Source organism: Propithecus coquereli, unplaced genomic scaffold (assembly GCF_000956105.1).
Source record: "Propithecus coquereli isolate 6110/MARCELLA unplaced genomic scaffold, Pcoq_1.0 Scaffold3, whole genome shotgun sequence".
Taxonomy (NCBI): Eukaryota; Metazoa; Chordata; class Mammalia; order Primates; family Indriidae; genus Propithecus; species Propithecus coquereli.
This window is the reverse complement of record NW_012148618.1, coordinates 13,054,849-13,077,363: the sequence shown is the minus strand read 5'-3', so window position 1 is coordinate 13,077,363 and position 22,515 is coordinate 13,054,849. Positions and strand designations below refer to the sequence as shown.

Genomic DNA, 22,515 nt, shown 5'->3' with positions numbered 1-22,515 from the left:
AGCAGGGGAAATGGTCTTTGAAATTATAAAATTATCTTCCTTAGCTGACATTTAGAAACTTGCTTCTAAAAGGCATTCAATATAGTTTTCAAAACCGTGGGAAATTAAGAACCAGAAAGTCGTGGTTCCTGGATTTGGCTGTACATCAGAATCACTGGGAGACCTTTCGAAACAGACAGATTGCAGGGCCACATCTCAGACCTCCTGAGTCAGAATCTTTGTGGGTGTGGCTCCAAAATCTGTTTTTGTTTTTCTAAACCATCTCTAAAGTGATTCTTGTGCAGCCTCCTCTAGGAAACATTTGGGGAACCATTGATAGATGAAGCTTCGGTTACTGGAATAATGACGTTGAACCATCAATCCTGAAGATGGTTAGCCCCAACCTGAACAAGGGAGGCTAACTTGATCTCTTCCAAACTCCATCTGTTCACATTTTTATCCGTGACTTAGATGAAGACATAGAAGTCATATTCACAAAACTGGGCATTATATGATAAATATAATCTAATAAAATGATCTTTTTCTTTTAACATGATATGAACATTTTCTTACGTCATTAGTCTTCAAAAATAGATGACTACAAGGCCGGGCACGGTGGCTCACGCCTATAATCCTAGCTCTCTGGGAGGCCGAGGCGGGCAGATTGTTTGAGCTCAGGAGTTCGAAACCAGCCTGAGCAAGAGCGAGACCCCATCTCTACTAAAAATAGAAATTAATTGGACAACTAAAAATATATAGAAAAAATTAGCCGGGCATGGTGGCGCATGCCTGTAGTCCCAGCTACTCGGGAGGCTGAGGCAGGAGGATTGCTTGAGCCCAGGAGTTTGAGGTTGCTGTGAGCTAAGATGACGCCACGGCACTCTAGCCCAGGCAACACAGTGAGACTCTGTCTCAAAAAAAAAAAAAAAAAAAAATAGATGACTACATCATATTCTGTAGTATAGGTTTGTAACATTTAGGTTATTTCTATTTTTATGCTGTTATTTATAATGTTGCAATGAACATTTTTGGCCATAAATCTTTGTATTCCTAGTTTTTTTTTTTTTAGATTAGCCTGAGCATAATTACTGCATCAAAAAATATAGATATTTTTCAAGCTTACATATATTCCCAAATATATCTATATATTATTTTAGAAAAGTTTTTTCAAATTAGACTCCAGCCAGAAATATGAGGATCACTATTTCACCAAACTGTCAGTAAAACTAATTATTAGCATTAAAAAATTACTTTGATAGGAAAAGAGTTCTTTTAATTTGCTTTTTTCTTTTACTAGTGAGATTGAACTTATAAAATAGTCATCATCTGTATTTCTTTGTGAATTGTCTGTGAAGTTTAACCAATTTTCATTTGACATATTGGTCTTTTCTTATAGATAAGTTTGAATATTTTTCTCAATAGCAGATAACCATCTTTTGTCATAGCCTTAAAGTATTTTTCCAGTTTGAGATTTGCCCTTTTTTTTTAAATTATTTATTTTAATTTTATTTTATTTTAGAGATAGGGTCTCTCTCTGACACCCAGGCTGGAGTGCAGTGGTGCAATTATAGCTCACTGTAACCTTGAACTGCTGGGTTCAAGCAATCCTCCTGCCTCAGCCTCCTGACTAGCTGGGCCTACAGGCACATGTCACCATGCCCGGCTAATTTTTCTATTTTTTGTAGAGACAGGGTCTTGCTGTGTTGCCCAGGATGGTGTCAAACTCCTGACCTCAAGTGACCCTCCTGCTCTGGCCTTCCAAAGTGCTGGGATTACAGACATGAGCCACCATGCCTGGCCTGCTTTTTGATTTTTTATGATAATTTTTTCCATGCCAATATATTTAATATTTGTGATCAAATATAACCATTGTTCCTCTTTTATGTTGTCTTTTATTACTTCTATAGTTAGAAAATCCTTGTTTATCCTAAGACTCAGGAAATATTCACTTTTATTTTCTTTTCAAAGTAGGCTTACTTTTCTTTATGTCTAACTCTTTAATCCACCTGGAAGTAAAATCTGTCTCAATAGTATTTGTTTGGGTTTTTTTGTCTTTTGTCATTTTTAATACTATTATTGAATAATCAATCCTACCTTCTCCTACTGTAACTTGAGGCTTCCTTATATGCTAAGTTATTAAATTCTGTATTGCATCTGTTGGGACCTTTCTCTCCTGTTATTCTGTTTGTAAATTCTTATGCCAGCAGTATACTGTCTTAAATACTGTCACTTTCAAACACTTTTTAACAAATGGTAGCTCCAGACCTTTTTGAGCTCATTACTCTTTTTTTTTTTTTTTTGAGACAGAGTCTCACTGTGTTGCCCGGGCTAGAGTGCCTTGGCATCATCCTAGCTCACAGCAACCTCAAACTTCTGGGCTCAAGCAATCCTTCTGCCTCAGCCTCCCGAGTAGCTGGGACTACAGGCATGCGCCACCATGCCCAGCTAATTTTTTCTATATATTTTTAGTTGTCCGATTAATTTCTCTCTATTTTTAGTAGAGACAGGGTCTTGCTCTTGCTCAGGCTGGTTTCGAACTCCTGAGCTCAAACAATCCGCCCGCCTCGGCCTCCCAGAGTGCTAGGATTACAGGCGTGAGCCACCACGCCTGGCCAAGCTCATCACTCTTTATTTTCTAAATACCTTCAATCATCATTTTCTGTTATTCTTTGAGAAGAACTTGAAAATTACTTTGTTAGGTTCTTCTAAAAAAAAAAAAAAATCCCACTGGGATCCATTTGTATTGGGAGCATTATATCTCTAAATTACATTTGTGTATTTGCTCTTCCAGCATTGCTTTGACTCATACTTTTTCTTATATATTTCAAAGAAGTGGTTGATTTACTCCTATAGATGCCATATAACTCTTATTAATGTTATCCTTAGGTATTTTATACTCTGTTACTCTTGTGAATCAGATTTCTTTTCCCTTATATTTTTTGGCTGGGTTGCTGATAGGTAAGGCAGCTACTGAGTTTTGCATTTTTGCTTTGTGTCTGCTCATTTGACCCAAGAAGTTATCCTGACTACTTTTTGGTAGATGCTCTTAGGTTTTCTAGATAGATAACCATTGCATTCATGATTTCTTTGTCTCCCCTTCTATTTCATATTTTACTATACTAGGAAGTGGGCATTCATAGCAAGCTTCTAATTTTAATGGTGTTTCCTCTGTTATTTCACCTTAAGATGTCATATTAGCTGTTGGTTTATTATTTATAAGTTAATCACATTAAGAAATTATCTTTCCATTACTACTTTTAAAAGGATTTCATTTAAACCTTCCTATTTGGAAAAAAAATAGAATGGATGTTAAGTTTCATTAAATGCTTTTAAATGCCTTCCTTTAACCTGTGTTCTGTGGAATGTCATTATAGGAGATTATTAATAAGTGTTCAAAGACAAAAAAGGGTTCCATTGTCAAGTAACTTTGGAAATGCTGTGTTCTATGACCTGCTCATGAAGATTCATAGTGTTCCCAGATCAAAGAGTTTACAACCTAAAATCTCTGGTAAGGCTCATAAATTACAAGTCATAACATCAAAAACAATAAATATTCATTGCATGAGCGAATAAAAGACTGGGAAAAAATATAGGACTATAGGAAATTGATTTGATTTCTTTAAACTTCTTCCTTTCCCCCACCCTCCTTCTAAAACAGCATGGAAGGCAGAGTAGAGCAGCTGCAGGTAAGGGCAGTAGGTTAGACAGCAGTGTGCTTTTAAGCAATCTCAGCCCTGAGTAGTGTAAATTCTATTTATAGCTGGAAAAACAGAGATGCAAAAGGCTTTACCCAACAAATTCCAGTTTCTTGGATCAACAGGCTAACGTCCATTCCCTTAGTAGGTGCAGCAGTTTCAAAGATGACAGCATCTGAACAATTAGTCCTGGTGATAATATGCCAATGATTTAAGTGAAGGAAAAATGAAATACAACTTAGTTTTCAGGCTGGGCATGGTGGCTCACGCCTGTAATCCTAGCACTCTGGGAGGCCGAGGAGGGAGGATTGCTCAAGGTCAGGAGTTCAAAACCAGCCTGAGCAAGAGCTAGACCCCGTCTCTACTAAAAATAGAAAACTTAGCCAGACATCATGGCGTGTGCCTGTAGTCCCAGCTCCTTGGGAGGCTGAGGCAGGAGGATCGCTTGAGCCCAGGAGTTTGAGGTTGCAGTGAGCTATGATGATGCCACTGCACTCTACCCAAGGCTACAGAGTGAGACTCTGTCTCGATACAAAACAAAACAAAACAGAAAAGCCTTAGTTTTCACACTTAAGGAAGACATAAGAGTTTTAAAATGGAAGTGAAGACTGGCCTAATTTAGTTTTTCAGTAATTCAAAGAAGATTAAAATTTTAAAGTACATGAGATGTCTGCTCAGGGAAGTTTATCTCAGTATCATTTATAATAGCAAGAAATGGAAAGCTATTTAAATACCTAACAGTTTTGTATAAATCAATAACCTGTTCACCTTAGAATATTATACAGCCATTAAAAACCATGTTTTCAAAGAATTTTTAATGGCATGAGAAAAAACTAATGGTGAAAATCCATATGCAAAATAGCTAAACACTTTGATCCCAATTTTATAAAGAAAAATTACATTTACAGAAGAACGGCCAGATAGAAATATATCAAAATGTTACGAGTAATCATTACCCCAGTCTCACGCAAGCTACTTGTCATAAGCAGTTTTCTCCTTTATAAACTAGGGATAAAAATACCTGCTCCAACGACAGGATGAAATAAGACAAATGTGTGAATTACATTACTCTTAGGTTCTCAGAATGGTCTGTCATTTGATGGTATCTGGAAGTTGTGGTGGCACAGGTTACACTAGTTTGCTAGGAAATATTTATATATCCTGGACTGTTTTATAAGACTTTTGCAATAATAAATGCTCAATTCTTCTCCACATCCATTTCTTGGTATGAAACATGAGGCTAGATTAAATAATAGAAACTGCTTTAAAAACATCATTTCCAGGCACCAGACAAATCAGAGCGAAGGATTGACCCTCCCTTTTCATCCCTTTCCTAGTGGATTAGTGGATCTAGGAAGTATTGTCAATAAAAGTACATTATGTGAAACTTTCCAACATTTACTGTAAATTGAAATGTGTTTAAACTCACAGCCCTCATTTAAAAATAAGGAAATAAAACTACTTATGTACTGAACTCAAAAGTTGTGCTTCATATTACATTTCTTTCACATCTATACGGTTTAAAACCTTAGTAATACTCAAAGGAATAGATGACTGTTGGGGTTAGCTTAATGCTCTTTTAAAAAATGTTCCAGGCAATAGCAATGAATTGAACTCCCAAACTCTATGCACAAACATGTCTTTTAAAATCCTGTTTATCATCACACAAGCCATTCTATAGCTTTTGGCTTTAGAATTTAAAAACAATGCTCATACAACACTGCAGATACATGTGCCATATTATTTTTAAAATCTTACATTTGTATATTTCTTGTGATTCACAGAACATGTTCCTATAAACACTCCCATTGGAGACTAACTCAGGCTTTGATTTAGGGCAGGTAGTGTCCTCACAGGACTAGTAAGAAATCCTACGTTTTGGCAGGGCGTGGTGGCTCACACCTATAATCCTAGCACTCTGGGAGGCCGAGGCGGGAGGATCGCTCAAGGTCAGGAGTTTGAGATCAGCCTGAGCAAGAGTGAGACCTCGTCTCTACTAAAAATAGAAAGAAATTATCTGGACAACTAAAAATATATATAGAAAAAATTAGCCGGGCATGGTGGCTTATGCCTGTAATCCCAGCTACTCTGGAGGCTGAGGCAGGAGGATTGCTTGAGCCCAGGAGTTTAAGGTTGCTGTGAGCTAGGCTGACGCCATGGCACTCTAGCCCAGGAAACAGAGCCAGACTCTGTCTCAAAAGTAAATTAAAAAAAAAAAACAAACCTGTGTTTTAATAAACCACTTAATCAACCTATTTGAGCCTTAGTTTCCTCACCTGTAAAATGGGGATAAAAATAGTACCTACCTATAAGGTAGTTAGGATGAAATGAGATGATTCATATAAAGACTTTGGCACATAACAAGTCCTCAAATGTTAGATGTATTTCTTAAAAAATTAATGATTTTTCCACTATTCTAAGCACAAGTGTGATAGTCAAAACCCAGAGGGAGCCAAAGTTTGCAGCTGGAATTTTGGGTGTCTATGGTTGAATAATGTGCCTCTTATAGTTGTTTTTGAATGTTTTTTTTTTTATACATTCTTAAGTCCATCTTTGAGAAGATGGTGCTTGGGTATGTTGAGGAACTTTTCATTGTCTTGAGAATTTTTTCTTCCCTTTGTCACAAATGATGTTTTTGTATGAGGTTAAAAAGAAAAAAAAAGCTTCTTTAGCCTAAGTAGCGAAAGAAAAAAGACACTGTCCACACATACCCTTGATCAAAGCAGCTCCTTGAGCTTAGGCTGAGTGTTGGCAGCCAGTGTGCCCAGGAGCCACTTGGATGAGGCAGAACTGGGGACCTCATCGGACCGGGACAAGGAGATGTCAGGTCTCCCGTCCACCCCACCACCTCTTCCGCCCAGCTGCTCGGAATCCAAACGTCTGTACCTTTTTATGTTGATGGCTTGGCCCGGGAACCTTGGAGCAATCACCGCTAGAGTTGGCAGGCCTCTGTGGGAACACAGGAAGGGGGAGCGGGGTGGAGCCAAGGACAGACATCAAGTCCCAATGCACAGGAGGCCTGTGCAGGGGGCTCATCGGCTCTGAAGCGTGCTGGGTTATTTTCTGTAGTCTTCCTGTGGCCTCTTGCTCCTTTGTGTTCGTGTTATTGCAGATACACCACAGAGCCCCTGGAACACGTAGCTTTGGGAAAGCCTCTGAGGTGTCCCCCAACAAAAAGAGTCTAACACAATCGATCAGCCTCATCCGCGCGGCCGTGTGCTTAATCCATTCGTGCGTGTCACACCTCAGCATCTGCTCAGACGCTTCCCTTCCAGCTCGCTGTGTTTTGATCTCATCACTTCATTCTCCCTTTTTCCCTGTCAGGTACTCGGTGTCTCGGTTGTTCCTGGTTCCCTCACTGCGTTGATGTGTACCTGCCTGCCCAGCAGTGTCACGTGAGCGAACCTGAGTTTCAGCAGTACCCAACGTAAAAGCTCTCACAGGGCAGTCAGCTTAGAGTGCTGTGCATCCACTCGTGTCTCTGCCAGGTCCTACTTAGAGCGCCAGGGGCAGTGTGGGACCCAAAGGCCATGGGCTGAGCCTGGTGTGAGGGCAGAAGCCTCGGGCCGGTGGGGAGGGGCTCCAGCTTCCGGGTCCTGTGTGGCCACCCAGTTTGACCAACAAGTCACCTTCCTGCTCTAATACCCAGTCTCTTCCCCTATAAATATAAGGGGGTGAATCAAATGATTCCTCAAGACTTTGGGGCACTAAAGTTCTGTGAGACCCTGCAGGAAATGACAAGGAGAGGAAACAGGCCCACAGATAACACCCACACTAGAGGACAAGCTCCACAGGGCTCCCCATTTTACAGTCTTTTATCACAAAGCGTCAAATTGCTTTTCAGTGAAGTTCTGCCAACTTAATTCTCCCACCAACATATATAAGGGTGTTTATTTCACAGGACCCTCACCAGCATTGAATATTATGAGTGGCTTTTTTTAATTTGCTAATATGCTATGTCTTTAATGCTGTTTCTTTGGTGATGAAATTAAACATTGAATTTTTACTTTATATTACCTGTGGGAGAAAGTATCACTAAACAAATCGATAATGTGAGCAAGCTTAACAATATAGTAATGGTTCCTAGTTCTAGTTTTTTCCTCTGTGTCTGGGATCCAGAGATTGAATGATTTACCAAGGTCGCAGTTGAGGGTGTCCCCAAACTATTTCACATTTGCAGCATACTTTAAGAATAATTCATTGTTAAAGTTCTGTCTGATAGGGTTGCTACTTAGGAAACTCTAACTTCTATTACAACATAAACTTGAAAATAGGAAACACCTGCTCATCTTTAAACAATTTTTTAATTTAGGTTGTCACTGGGAACCCCTTTTATTCCAAAATTAGTGGGATTTGCTGTACTTGTACATAAATGAAACATCACAAAGTAATGCAGGCACTCCTTGGTAGCGATCGTCTGACTCAAACACCTGTTACGTGTGAGTTATTGTCCAGCTGGGGACTCACCGCTTAACTACAAGGTCCACCATCCCTCTCCACCCCGCCTGAGCCCTGTTCTCACCTCCCCAGCCTGGAACCTGGAGGGCCGTCCCTCTGCCCAGGCTTGGTGAAGGTGCCGAGAAGGGGCCACGTTGCAGCAAGCCACCCACGGTAGAACTCAACACTGAGCTCTTTCCACAAAAGGGCGTGGTACAGTTCTTGCCTGGTTTGTCCATTTTATTGGTGTGTCACCTTCTGTAGGCTGTCTCAGCAAGCTAACCCTGGCTGTTAACATGTGCTAGGGGGAAGTACCTGTCAAGTTTCAAACCCATACCTGGACCTAACCCTTTCGTGCGTTGGGAGCTGTGTGTGCTGCTGGGAGCACTGGCTGCTGTTCTCCCAAGCCCCGGCCCCCATCTCGGGCTCTCCTGCAGGCCTCCTGGCATAGCCTCACCCAGGCTGTGCATGTAAAGATCAAACTAGACAGTGCGGGGGCGGGGGTGGGAGGGCAAGAGTGTGATCTGGCTTTGAATTCTAGCTTTGCTACAGAATGACTTCACACCTGAGACCCCAGAGTGGCTGTAAAACCTAAATTCCACATTCATGTGGGTATATGAAATCTACACACTCTAGATACAGTCATAACTGCTGGAGTTTCACAAAACGTGAGATGTTCTCACAGTAGCTTTTACCAGTATTTCTAAGATTTGTGTGGAATTTTTGTAAGAATTGATAAATATGAACATTTCTGCTCCTAAGGGTATTTGTTAGGCTATTAGGTGCACAAAGCTTTTGATAGAAAAAGTTTTGAAAAAATTTTAAAACTTAAATATGAACACATTTTGAAACAGTAGCACATCCTTGTCCTAGCTTTTCTCCAGGGAGAATGGGGAGAACTGGCCCCTTGTCGTTAGGGAGGCCGGAGGACTGAGCATAAGGACAATTTGTAGAGCTCTTTTCCCTCACGTTAGAGGAAATGGGGGTCATTGTGCCTTGTGCCCAGTGGCACATCCTAGCATGTGGCCCTGAACTTCCCTTGTGCCTTTCGTCTCTGAGCGATGCACTACTCAAGGCCAAGTTTAAACATTTCTGGAGATAGTGTAAGCTTTGGAGTCCAACTGCTTGCATTCCATTTCTACTGTGTGACCATGGGCAGGTTGCATTGCCTCTCTGATGCCTCAGTTTTCCCATCTATGAAATGCGGATAATGTTATCATCCACCTCAAACTGTTGTGGGATTAAATGAAACAAAAGTGCATTTATATGCCATACCTGACATATATCCAGCACTCGGTGGATGCCACATGATATTATCAGATATTTTTCCACATTTACTCTAAATTTAGGAGACATGTTTTAATGATGTATCTGTCTATTCAGGGGTTCCACAACTTCACAGAAATGTAGGAACTTTGGATGAAGTTAAAACAGGCAATGATGTCAATTAAAGGGTTAGAATATAGCCTGCTAAGATTGCTGAATAATTTCAATTTTATCTACACAGAAAATATAGGTCTAAAGGGTGGCTTAATGTATCATTCTTATAAATGATGGCAAAGTTGTGTTTGACATTCAATAGTTCAGTTTTTCTCTCTATCCCTGGAAATGGAGTCACAGGTCCTGGGCTGACACGTGATCAGTCAGGACTTCTTAGAAACAAAGAAATAGTTTAGGACCAGATTGATTATTAGTGGCAGGAATGGGCAGCTGGAGAAAGTCATGCAGGTTTCTTCCCTTGAGCCCTTCGAGGATCATAAGGTGAGGTTCATCCTCCCGCAGAGTTGAGACATGGCTGCACCCTAATCACCTCAGACACCTTGCAGGGCCGCAGCTAAGTGCAGCACACGTGGTAAGCACCATGCTAGCCACAGGCAGAGGGTGCCCAGGGAACACAGAAGAGGTGTCCTCAGCACACAGGTCGGGGAAGCCTCCCTAAGGGAGGTGAGCCTGAGCAGGGATTCCAGGGTGCCCAGGAGCTGGCTGGCACCTTCTTTGGGGTGGTGTCTGTTGCATCAATGGAAATGTGAACAAGGATTGCTGTGCTAAGTTTTTAAATGAGTATGTAAACAATGGGTAAGCCCAGGCAGGTATCTGGTTTCTTGCTTTATGACAACACACTAAATTTTCTTTTCTTTCCCCCTCTCCCAGATACTTGCTGGAGCAGGATTTCCCAGGCATGCGGATTGGTCCAGAGCCCACCACTGATTCCTTCATCGCTGTGATGTATGGAGACACTGAGGGCAGCACCCCAGGGAATGCTTTAGTCGTGGACCCCAAAAAGCCATTCAGAAAGCTTAGTCGCTTTGGAAATGCTTTCCTGAATCGGTAAGGACCAGCAAACTGCCATCTCTAGTCACATTTCTTTGGATTATTTCCTTTTCTTTGAATTATTGCCAATTACACGTAAAGGTTCAAAAACAGAAGAACAGAGAGTATCTGCTCTAGAAGTCATAGAGAATATGTTTATTGTATTCAAATGTTCGAAAGACTATCATAGGAAATGATCATTTATACCTATTGCAGATCACTTCAGAAGGCAGAGCTAAGGCCCAAGTTTGGACATTATAAGGCTACACAGTATAAGGAACACATTTATAATAACATGAGCTACACAGAGACAGATCAGGTTGCCTTGTAAGGTAGGCAACTCCCTGTCACCGGCAGTGCTAGACGGCCACCTCTCAGGCGTGATGTGCTGCGGTCTCCTGCAGTCAGAGAGCGTGGCCCCTACAGATTCACTTGACACTCACATTTTGTCTGCTGACTCCAGGACAGGTCACCTCCCCTCCCTGGCTGTCTCTTTTCTTCTCACTCCCATGCTTCGAGCTGCTTCCTGATTCATTAGAGGAGGGCAGGAGGGAAATAGAGTCAAAACACAAAAAGTAGATTTTGTTACATGACTTTGTTTATAGACGTAAAGTTGTGGGGTTACTGCGGTTCTGTCTTCACTGGAGGTGTGTTTTATTTGTACTACCTCCTAACCTTTCATCAGAGTTCCCAGTGGCCCTGAGGGGCACTGGGGGGATGAGCCAGCCAGTGCTCCTGGATGCTGCTATGCCCTTTCTGACACGATCTGCTGTTCTCGCTTCTCTCCCCCTCTTCCTCTTTGCTACTCCCAGCCTTTTTTTCTTTTTCTAATGCTTTTCTCTTCTTCCCTATCACCCCCCACCCCAATTTCCCTCTTGCAGTCTAGCTTTAGACAGGCTGTTTGTGGACTGGGTTGTAGGAGGTGCAAGGCTAGGGTGGAGGCATTCGGGTGTCTTTAGGGAGAGGAAGTAGGATTAGAGCTGACAGACAACAGGAGAGTTGAACTGTACTTCTCCTTTCTAGATGGTCTTAAAAATAGGAGCAGACCCTCCCAGCTGACTGCTGTCCTTCCAGAGGCTGAGGCACCTCCTTGCACAGCTCCAGGGGGCACCCTTCACGTGGACTATGGAATGAATGGTGTGCCCGGTGCTGTGCTGTGGCTCTGCCAAGGGCGGCCCAGGCAACCTCCACGGGTGCCTTCTTTGAAAAACTGAACTAAGGATCTGAACTCTCCTTCAAGGGCTTTTCTGGGCTCCTATTGCAAATCAAAGAAAGCATCCGAGTGGTAGCCAGGGAACTTGGCGGATGATGTAGATGGAGTCAGAGAGAAGTTCCCTCTTGTTACTGACGGTGATTTGCAGATCACTGTCCAAATGATTCTTTCCAGGATTCTCTTCTCTGGGAGGAGTTTACTCCTTAACCCCAGAGCAGCCTCAGTGGGCACCAGAGAATCCCTGTGAGGGAAGTAGAGGTTGAGCCTAGGGTAGGGGAACCCCAGAGGTTCAGCCCTCTGGTCTCACAGAGTGGACCAGAGTTTAGGGGAAGTGGACAGGAAGCTTCCCCATCAGGCCTGCCTGGGAAGGTCCTGGAGGCCCTGGAAGGTGCAGGGCACGGGCTCCATCTCCCGGGGAAGGCTGCTCTGGAATCCTGTGGTTTCATCACTGCTGTCCTTTGTCGTACATTCTTTTTGCCTGACAAAGGCTTTCAAAAAGAAAGAAGCTGCCACTTTTTTCAAATTCCCATTTTGTGAAGTCCATTTTCTCAAGGGACAAACCAGGAAGAGGAGTTATTGGCTTGTTTTATTTTGGCAAATGATTTACTTTCCTAACAAAACTGTTTTGCAAATCCCAAACATACAACAAATGAGTATGGAAAAGAAGTATCCAGGAAAGATTTTGAATAGCAAGGCTCATGTGTCAGAATTGAAAAGTTGCTAGAGTAATCCATGCATTATATAATCAAGTGTTCATTGAATTCAAAATAATACATAGAAAAATAATAGCAAATAATTAGATGGCATTTATCATGTGTCAGGTGCGCTCCCAACTTTACTTGTATGTTAGCTTTAAATGCTCACAGAAACGCTGTGACGTGGCTGCTACTGTTATCCCCAACGTAGGGAGGAGGACTGAGGCATAGAAAGGTTAATTTAACGTCCACCAGGTCACTCTGCTGCTAAGGGGCAGTGCTGGGAATGGCTGCAGAGTCCTGCTCCTGAGCTGCCAAACGGTGTGATGTTTGGACTAAAACTCATTGCCTAACGCTCCCTATTTAACTTTTAAGGCTGTCCCCAATATAGCCCTCCAACAATGTTGATGAAAATGACAGCAATCGTTTACATAATTTACACAATCTCTTATACGCTGTTAATAAAACAGACAATATTGTGGCAATTTACAGATGAGAAAACTGAAAGCAAAGAAGTGACTTGCTGAAGAAGAGGCCTTTAGGAAGAGGCAGAGACAGGACTAGGATCCCCATTTCCCCTTCCCTCCTGTCTACCACCCCACGCCTCCGCAGGGGATCAGCAAAGAGGCGCCTCTGTCCTTCTAGCCATCCTGGTGCCGTGTGTGCGTCAGGCTCGCGTGTAAGGGATGTGCCTCACGTAAGCTCATAGCTACTTAAGAGTAAACAGCCTGATTAAGTAGTGTCCCCAGGACAGTGCTGCTGCTTCACAAGGAGGGTCAGTCAGTGCTGGTGCTCAGATGCGCATGCGCGATTACGGCATGCTTCTGGGAACATCAGCAGGGTAGCTCTAAAGGCAGCCTCTTTTTACATAGTGTGCTTTTCTGGGAACTGGGTCAAAGTATGACACTTAATAGGAAAGAAATTGGCTGTTGTTGTGGAGAACCTTCTCCCCCAGGCAGCCACACCTGCATCTCCCCTGGGACAGGTCATCATTACCTGGCCTCCTCCTTATGGGTGTCGCCTTGGGCACCTGCCCCCAGGGCATTCTTTAAAAGAATTACTTCCTAAAGTAATGCCAGGTGATACCTGGGAGGTGACACCACCCTCCAGCTTTAAGCAAACCAGTAGAGCCTGAGTCTTATTAATCCCCAAGGCTGGTTTCTAAGACCAGTGGTCCCTAACCTTTTTGGCACCAGGGACTGGTTTCATGGAAGACAGTTTTTCCATGGATGGGGGTGGGGTGGGGAGGTGGAGCTCAGGCGGTGACACAAGTGATGGGGAGAGGCTGTAAATACAGATGAAGCTTTACTTGCTTGCTGCTCACTTCCTGCTGTGTGGCCCTCCAGTTCCTAGGTTTCATGGAAGATAATTTTTCCATGGAGGGGGAAGGGGGGGTTGGCAGAGCTCTGTAGCCCATTCCTCGGCCTGCAGGTTAGGGATCGCAGTCTAAGACAATGACAGGGGTCTATGGTGCATTTCTGAGAAATGAAGATAAATTCCCAAAAAGGCAGGTTAGAATTAGAGAAATTGCACAATAAAGGGTGTTTGGTCTAGAACAAAGACAGTTCTATGCAACGGCTCTCATGGCACATTCTGAAGCCTTAGCACTCCGCTTTATACTGGGAGGCATTCCGCAGGCGGCCTGTCTGGGCGCTGCTCCGTGGGAGCATGGGCATTGGCTCTCCAGAGTTGGTGCTCAGGAAGCAGTGGCACCTCACCGAGGATATGGGCACAACCAACAGTGTCCTCTGAGGGAGCAGGGTATTTGGGTCAACTCGAGAAGTTTCATGGATTAGGATGTGACGTTTCCCTCTGCAGTCTGCTTTTGAGTGGGTTGTGATGTTTTCCCTCAATCTACTTTTCTGAAAAATGGTAGTATTTTTTAAAAATTCAGTAGCTACAGACATTGCTTTTAGTTTAGAATGTAGTATACTTTTAAATTGTTGTCTTCCATTGCATAAATCCTTAATCTCATTTACTTCTTAATTGCCTCTATTTCTTTTTGAAAAATAACCATAAGAATTGAAATTTTGAAACTTCCTTATGTGCTGAAGGAATCTGAACAGTCCTTCCAGTGCTCTGCCATTTTAGCCAGGCCTGACGGTGGAGAGGGTAATGATAAACCACTGTCTTACGACCACAGGACGGTCCAGCCATCATGAAATTCAAAGGAAACTTGCGGGCTTATGCTCCATTTGTTACCTCTGTGTTTGTAACTAAATGAGACTTCATTCAATATAGCTTTGTTTTGAGACAGGGTTTCACTCTGTCACCCCGGCTAGAGTGCAGTGCCGTCATCATAGCTCACTGCAACCTCAAACTCCTGGGCTCCGGTGATCCTCCTGCCTCCTGCTCCTTGGCCTGACCCCACACACCCCTGGGTACAGAGCCAGCCGCACAAGGAAGGGCCTTGAGGGAATAGTTCCACGGCTGTGGCACATCACTCCTTATTTTAGGATGTTGCCCTGCGTGTGATACGAGTACACAACAGTGGTTCCGATGCATGCGGTGGTAGTGGTCGCCTAGCAGTTGAGAACCAGGGCTCTGTAATCAGAACTGCCAGATTCACGTCCCAGCCCCACCACTTGTCAGCCATGGGACTTGGCAAGTGATGACTCTGTGCCCCAGTCTGCTCCTTTGTAAGACGCAGGCTCACAGCCCTACCTCTAAGGTCGCCGTAGGATGGAGTTAAATGTGCACGGAAAGTGCTTAGGACAGTGCCTGACACACAGTACGAGCTCAGGAAATAATTGTGCTATTTTATTATTACTGTAACTACTACAGAGATCACTGTTTTGTTGCGAAATCCAAATCAGTATTAAGGTGCTCTCAGGTTCTTTTAAAAGTCTAGTTTTTAAAGTGTTGATCATCAAATTAGAACTTTAGTGTTTGGGGCAATTTCAAGTAACCTACCTGCCACTCCTCATTTCCCTGTGCGGCAGGGCTCCCAGCAACTTGCCTGAGACCCTAGGGCCTGTGCTGTTACTCTGCCCCGCCCCTCTCTGCTGCCCCGACCCCTCCTTGCACGTGGGGAGGATGCAGAGTGGGGGCCAGCGCACGGTCTTGGGTGCTCCCTCCTCTTCCTTTACTTCAGAAAAGAACATTGATCAGGTCAGCCCCAGGTAGGGAGATAGTCATGAAAGCTGTGTGAGGCTCCCAGTTCTAACCAGCACATGTCTGTATTTAATGTGAAGTGTAGACAGCAAGACACGGGTACACCTTGTGGCAGTCACTCCAGGAAGGGGCGGGAGCTCTGTCTTGGGACAGCACATCTATGCTTGGAAACGTTTCGGCAGAAACGCACGGCCGGGCTGGCATGACCTGAGGCCAAGTATGACAGACACATAAATAACCTTGCTGTACACCTTCCTTCTCAATGCAAAAAGCTCTGACACGATTGCTAGAACAGGATTAGGGCTTTTTTCTGATTCCAGTGTAACTTTTAAGAACGCATGTGTGTGGAGTTCTGACCTCACAGTGTGAGCCGTGGCACTGAGGACCCGAATGCTTGCTGTGTCTGTGCTCTCTTGGCCACCCCCACCCCTGGGCACTTTTTCCGTGGAAAGGAGTCCAGCTCTGCACACACAACCCCAGCCACCCGCCCTCAGGGTGCCCCCTGGAGAGTGCTACCCCGTTCCTCCTCCCCTCCCCCCACAGTTCTTGGCCCCTCACTTTGCCCCCTTGTGTGTGGTGTGGTGACACCGGCCCACCTCACTGCATATTTCTTTGTGGCTAGCACGTTTGGCCTCTGCTGTTGTGTCAGGGGCCCAGGAGCTGTCGAAAGGCTGTCGCTTTACACCCAGGGAGGGAACAGTGTGTAAATTTTGAACCCCTCTGTTAGCCTCACCCTAGAATCTAGGGGTTTTGTGTTTTGGAAAAATGGATATTGAGTGTGAACTTGTGGTTTTGGAAAAGGTCAGCCTCTCCGTAGCAGCAGTTTGTGTAAAGCAGTTTCACATAGGTGCAACTCGGTCAGCACTGCCGAATGCCGTAGCCGTCTGATAGAAAGGATGGCCCGTGCTAAGAAGCTAAATTGTCACGGACAAGAAGCGTGGTCCGGTACAGATGGGTTCAGAACTCTGTTCCTACCCCAGTGCTAGAGATTTGAATAATGTTTTCCCTCTGTGAACTCACAGAGAATGCTTGGGGGTCCCTGTGTGCTTTGTTCTCACAAATCTCTCCTACTGTTGGGCGGTGAGTTTATTTAAAGGTTGGGGTGCAGGAGGGGCAGGAGACACGCAGAAATTGGAGGCTTCTCTTCAATTACCTTGACCCTTTATTTTTAACATTAGGAGATTTTTAACCTTATGGGTTAAGTTCTACCCACTGACATCAGAAATATCAGATCGCAGTCTCCAGCCAGCCAGGTATTAGCAGTGGGACCTCAAGATGTCATAACTGCTTTGTACTTCAGCATTTCCATCTGCAAAAGGATCACAGCATCTTTTCCTACATCTTCTAGGGCCGATTTGAAAATACAGGAAAGAATGTGTGAAAAACTTGTCCTGAACCCCTCCAAAGAAAGTTATTTTGAACTGTCAGTAATCGCATCTCTTGCTCAGGGCTGCCCTCCCCGCATGTGCTGGGAAGGCTGGGCCAGCCTCCCATCCTGCATTCCCTGCATACTTACTTTCTGAGTCATGCCCACCACTTCCACTGAGTGGAAGAATTGAGCTTTTAGCTTTCTGCCCACACAGATACAGCAGTCAGCCATTTATAACACAGGAACCGGGGAGACACTCTTCAGTGTCTGCCTTAAAACATACACGGTGCCTGGCAAAGATCCAGTGCAGGCTCTGTTGTCTGGGGTGGGGGTAACAAACGCTTCCTACTGACACTTGTGGAGTTCTACAGTATGAAAGCTAAAAAGGACATGGCCAGACTCTGGTCCAGACATCTCCATCTTCACATGAGGAAACTGAGGCCTGGAGGGTAGAGGGGGGAATGGCCCTGTCCAGGGTCCCACAGCAAATTATTAGGAAAGCCTGGGCAGAACCTGAGCCTGGGTCCGCTGACCCACAGGCCAGAGTTTTCCTCCCACACCACTCTGCTTCCGCAGGGCGATGCCAGAGCAGCTGACTGGAACCGTGGCAGGAGGGACCAGGGCCCAAGGGAGGAGATGGTATCAGACAAGTGAGGGACAGACAGCTTCATTCTGCATCTGTAATCGCTGTCAATCTCCTTTGAGCCCCCACTTTACAGATGACATCAGTAAGCCCAGAGAGGCCAGGGAGCCCCACAATTAGTGCACTCTGTGGTGCCAGGTTCTGACCTGCCTTCCATTCGTCTCTTCCAGATTCATGTGCTCCCAGCTGCCCAATCAGGTCCTGAAGAGCATCAGCATCATCGACAGCCCCGGCATCCTCTCTGGGGAGAAGCAGCGCATCAGCCGAGGTCAGTGCATGTCCCCGCCCCCCCACCACGTGCTGCCTGAGGCCCTCTCTGTTGTGAGCAGAGGATTTCTGTTCCTATCATACTCCATCCATCCTCCAGGACAGGGGTGGCCCCGGGAAGCCCACAGCGTCCCTGGGCAGCCAGAAGGCCCCAAGAAAGAACTAGGCAGTCATAGCATCAAAGTTTCTGCCATTTTAGCTGAGAACTTTCTGGAGTCTTAGCAATAACCTCTAATTCCCTTAAACACTGCCACCTACTGCTTGTATGCCCCTCAGATAAATCTTCAGAGAGTAAGAGGGGAAATACCCCTTGCTAGCTATTCACTCGGACACACATGACAGAAGATAAGGGGGCTGAGCTGGTCAAGGAAGGAGGAGAGCCTCCGCTGCCTCCTCCCTCCACACTGCACACGTCCCACCCAGCACGCCTCTGTTGGGGTCTCCTTGGTGGCAGGCTCTGTGCCCTCACTGGGGATGCAGCAGAAGCCTGGGCAGAAGGGCGCAGCTTCTGCCCTCACCAGACTCGTGTCCCACGAGGAAGGCAGACATGAATCATGGTGTCATAAGAATAAATGGTCTGAGATGAGAACTGGGATAAGCACGAGGCGCCAACCTGGCCTGGCCTCAGGGCGTTGGGAGAGGCTCCCAGAGGACATGACACTGGAACTAGGATCTGAAGGGGGAGTAGGAATTGTCTAAGGGAAGCTCCAGGGCGGGGAGAGACTGTAAGGCATCCGGAGATCTGTGAAGAATAGAAGATGCTTGGAACAAACAATGACATCTGGGCTTCTCCAGCCTTCAGAAGACAAGGCCGAGGGAACATCTGTTTCTAGGCATGCGTTGTGGTCTAAACACATGGGGCTGTGTCTGCCCTCCCTCCTGGAAGAGGAGGTCGTCAGGGCAGACCCGAGAGAGGAAATGCCTGACCAGGAGGAGGGTGTGAGGATGGGTCCTGCGGTCCCAGGCAGGTCAGGTAATCCCCTCACCTGGCCCTTGAAACAAAGGGCGGTTCCTCAAGGCTCCCCTGGGAGGGAGGAGGTGGAGCAGATGAATTCCTGCTGTCACTTCTCCAAAACCCTTCCAACAGCAAGTCCGTAGAACACAGGTCAGTAAAACCGTGCTGAGAAGTGTGGGTGCACCAGGGTTGTGCAGTGGCCTGTCTGGAATCACGGACACACGTTACAGCCAGGCAGCGAACTCCCCACAGCTCATGAAGCAGAAGTGCAGTTGCACAGGCCACACAAGGGGTCTGTGACAGGGGTACAGAAAGGGCTTCCAAGGCCAATAAACCGTCCTTTCTCATGGCATTTCAGAAATGCTGACTGCGCTTGCCTCTGTGGACCCGCACGCAGAGAGCTCAGGGCCCGCCCCCTGTCCTGTGCTGTTTGGTCGGGGACTCGCAGCTGTGAAGGGCTGACGATGTCATTAGACCCCCAGAGGCTTCCAGGAACCTTGTAATTGTGGGGAAAAACAGGTTAATACTACTCTTCTCTCATAAATATCTTTGCTGATTTTATTTTCTATCATAAAAGTAATAGATGTTTGTTGTAAAAGATTCAAACAATGAATAAGGGTGTAAAAAAAAACTTCTTGCTGTCACAGATAACAATTATGAATGGTTTTCTCTGGCTCCTTAGAGATTTTCCTATGCATATACAAACATATTTTTAACAGAGCTGTGATTACCGTGTACATTTTCTACAACTTGATTTTTCTCTGTAACAGTCTGTTTCGGACGTCATTCCGCGCCAGTGTATTCAGATTATTTCATTCCTTTTAATAGCTGCTTGGGTTCCATTAAAGGGATATAATGTAGTTTATTTTTCTAATTTGCGGATATCAAGATTATCAATAATTTTTTTACTCTGACAATTAGTGCTACAGATGGTTTTTGTGGGTATCTTTATATCTCAGGGCCAACAGATTTTTATTTTAAGAGCCTGTTTAGGACCATTAACTTAGCCCCAGAAAGGTTGCTCTGCAGATATGTTTTAACAGGAAAATAAAGGAAGCCCATATTCCATAGCTTTCCTGAGCTTCCCATATTTCACTACTTCTTCATATCTGAACGAAGTACGCTAGAGAAATATGTGGTCCTGGTAAATCTTTCTTTTTATCTCTTAAATTTTAAGACCTCTAGATTTTGGTTTCCACCATATCCATGTCTTTTCATTGGTAGGCTCTGGTCAATTCTGATCATCCATATTCCTCAGCGTTTCTCCTTTGCTTGGTAATTATAAGTCTTTCAGACTGTAGCTCCTACACAATAGTGTCGAAGCACAGCATAATGCTCCCAGTATGCTTTGAAGATCAGTTCTTTTTAGCACTTTATAATATAACCTGACTCATATCCTGGTCTGACTTACTGTGGCTTGTACTTACTCACATCCTATGCACAGAAATAGCACATATGATTTCAGCCAGTTGCCTGGTCCCTGCCACTCTGACAGACATAGCAACAGGTGGGGAAGGACCCAGAGGCACAATGACAGCATCTCGGAGTGCAGCCAGGTTCCCAAGCCAGGGTGACACATGGTGTTAGGGGCACAGTTGGTGGTGGGAGTCACTCAGCTGACATCTTCAAAACATTAACCCCATTAACCCCAGAATATGTAGTGCTTCAAAGCAGCTTCAGCTTCAACTGTTGCAAACAGTGCAACATTCTCACACATGCTCATACTTATATCCATCCCTCCAGCTTTGTAAGACCACAGCCCCACCTTTGCCAGCAATTAATGTCAACATTGGATAATAGAGTGGGTACAAATTATGACCCCATAGGACACTTAAAGCATCCCTCTTTGACTTTATTGGTGGGTCTTTGCCTCCCATACAGGTGTTATGCCTGGAAAAGAGGGAAGGTGGGCACCGATAGCCATGTTCCACTGTCCTTCCCTTCTCTGTCACGCAGGTGATGGATTAACCCTCTACAAGCTGAGAAACTGATCCTCATTCAAGAGGTCCCTCTTACACATTTAAAGACTCTATTTAAAGACTCCATTGAAGTGTGTATTGATAATAGTATGATAACAGCTACTGAGTACTGAGCCCTTGACTCTGTGCTAATTGTTTAGGATTCATTAGCTAATTTAAACCTAAACACAGTCATGAGCAGACAGAAGCCAAGAAGATCCCCACTCATCATCACTCTTCCAGGAAAGCTGCTGGGCAGGTAGGTGACCAAGCTCAACACCTGGGGAGTAGACAGAGTCCAACTTGTCAAAAGGTGCCACATCTGCAGAACAGGCCCACAGGAGTGACTACTCCCAGGAGCAGCTAAAGGTGTGTGGGGACCCGTCCACCTTCTAGCATGCCAGAAGACTGTAAGCCCTGGGCTGAGAGCTTGGTGGGAAGGGGGCGTAGCTGCGGGAAGAGCATCTGCGGGAAGACCCACTGCCTACACCAAACCCAGTGTTCTTCCCCTCAGCCTGGGAGAAGGCAGACGGCAGGTGGCGCAGTTCAGCATTGTGCAACTTTGCTGGTGGTCAAACAGAGGAAGGTGGGCCCTGCATTGGGGAGTGCCACCCATCATCACGGGTAGCCCTCGAGCACATTGCCCAGGGCCCCAGAGCTCTGGGGGCAGGTGGTCTGATGCACCATGAGGACTTGTCCACAGGAAGGAGTCCAGATGTCTTAGTGACGAACACAGAAATGGGGACTCAGAAACCTCGGGCTCAGTCATGAAACTCCCCTTCCCGGCAGCTCCGTTCTTCCTTGTTAATTCTCTCTCTCGTAAATCATAAGCCTGGTTACTTTTTACTCTGTGCTGGATAGAGGACAAGTGTGATCACAAAGAGGACATGGGAGTTTCATAGCCATTCTTCTTCTCCAGACCAGTCACTAGGTGACGAGGAGAAACACTTGACATTTCTCCATGGTACATGGTCTCATTACGAACATGATAGTTCGTATTGGGTGGTGTTGGGTTTGAGACATGGTCTTGTTCTTGTCACCCAGGCTAGAGTGCAGTGGCATCATCATAGCTCACTGCAACCTCGAACTCCTGGGCTCAAGCAATCCTCCCGGCTCAACCTCCAAAGTAGCTAGGACTACAGGCACACAGCACGATGCCTGGCTGGTTTTTTCTATTTTTTGTAGAGACAGGGTCTTGCTCTTGCTCAGACAGGTCTCGAACTCCTATCCTCAAGCGATCCTCCCACCTCAGCCTCCCAGAGTGCTAGGATTACAGGCATGAGCCACAAACCCACTCTTATGTTAGAAATCATCTTTACCAATTAGAATATGTTTTAGCACAACCATCCTCATCAGCAGGATCTTATCAGTGACCCTAGAAGTCAGCACTTGTGCCCTTGCCTCCCTGCCTGGTGTTGGAGCGCCCCGAGCTCCTGAATAAAACAAGAGTGCACAGTTTGTGTCCTGGGGGCATAAACGTCATCCACATCCCCTGGGTAGGATCTATAGGAATGAAACCCATGAGGGTCATTGATTTTGGAGCAATTTTTAGTATGTTGCTCCATATGGAAGCTCTTGCCCGTCAAATGTTCTTCGGTTTAATTATAGTTAGCGGAAAATCTTTAGGAACAAAAGATTATGTTTAGTTACTAAACTGGACCTTTCCTCGCTGGTATAAAGGGTTGAATTCTCATCAAGCAGGGATAACAGGCTGGGCACGGTGGCTCACGCCTGTAATCCTAGCACTCTGGGAGGCTGAGGCAGGAGGATCGCTTGAGATCAGGACTTCAAGACCAGCCTAAGCAAGAGTGAGACCCCATCTCTACTAAAAATAGAAAGAAATTAGCTGGACAACTAAAAATATATAGAAAATATTAGCC

General features: G+C 45.1%; 1 protein-coding gene across 2 annotated transcripts in view; it reads left to right on the top strand.

Moving 5' to 3' along the window:
• EHD4 (EH-domain containing 4) overlaps window positions 1-22,515 on the top strand; it is a 70,587-nt gene that overhangs the window by 7,696 nt on the left and 40,376 nt on the right. For both annotated transcript variants that reach the window (XM_012649422.1, XM_012649421.1), the window contains exons 2-3: window positions 10,263-10,439; window positions 17,626-17,723. In XM_012649422.1, coding sequence (XP_012504876.1) covers window positions 10,263-10,439; window positions 17,626-17,723 — 275 coding nt within the window. The remainder of the gene's footprint in view (window positions 1-10,262; window positions 10,440-17,625; window positions 17,724-22,515) is intronic.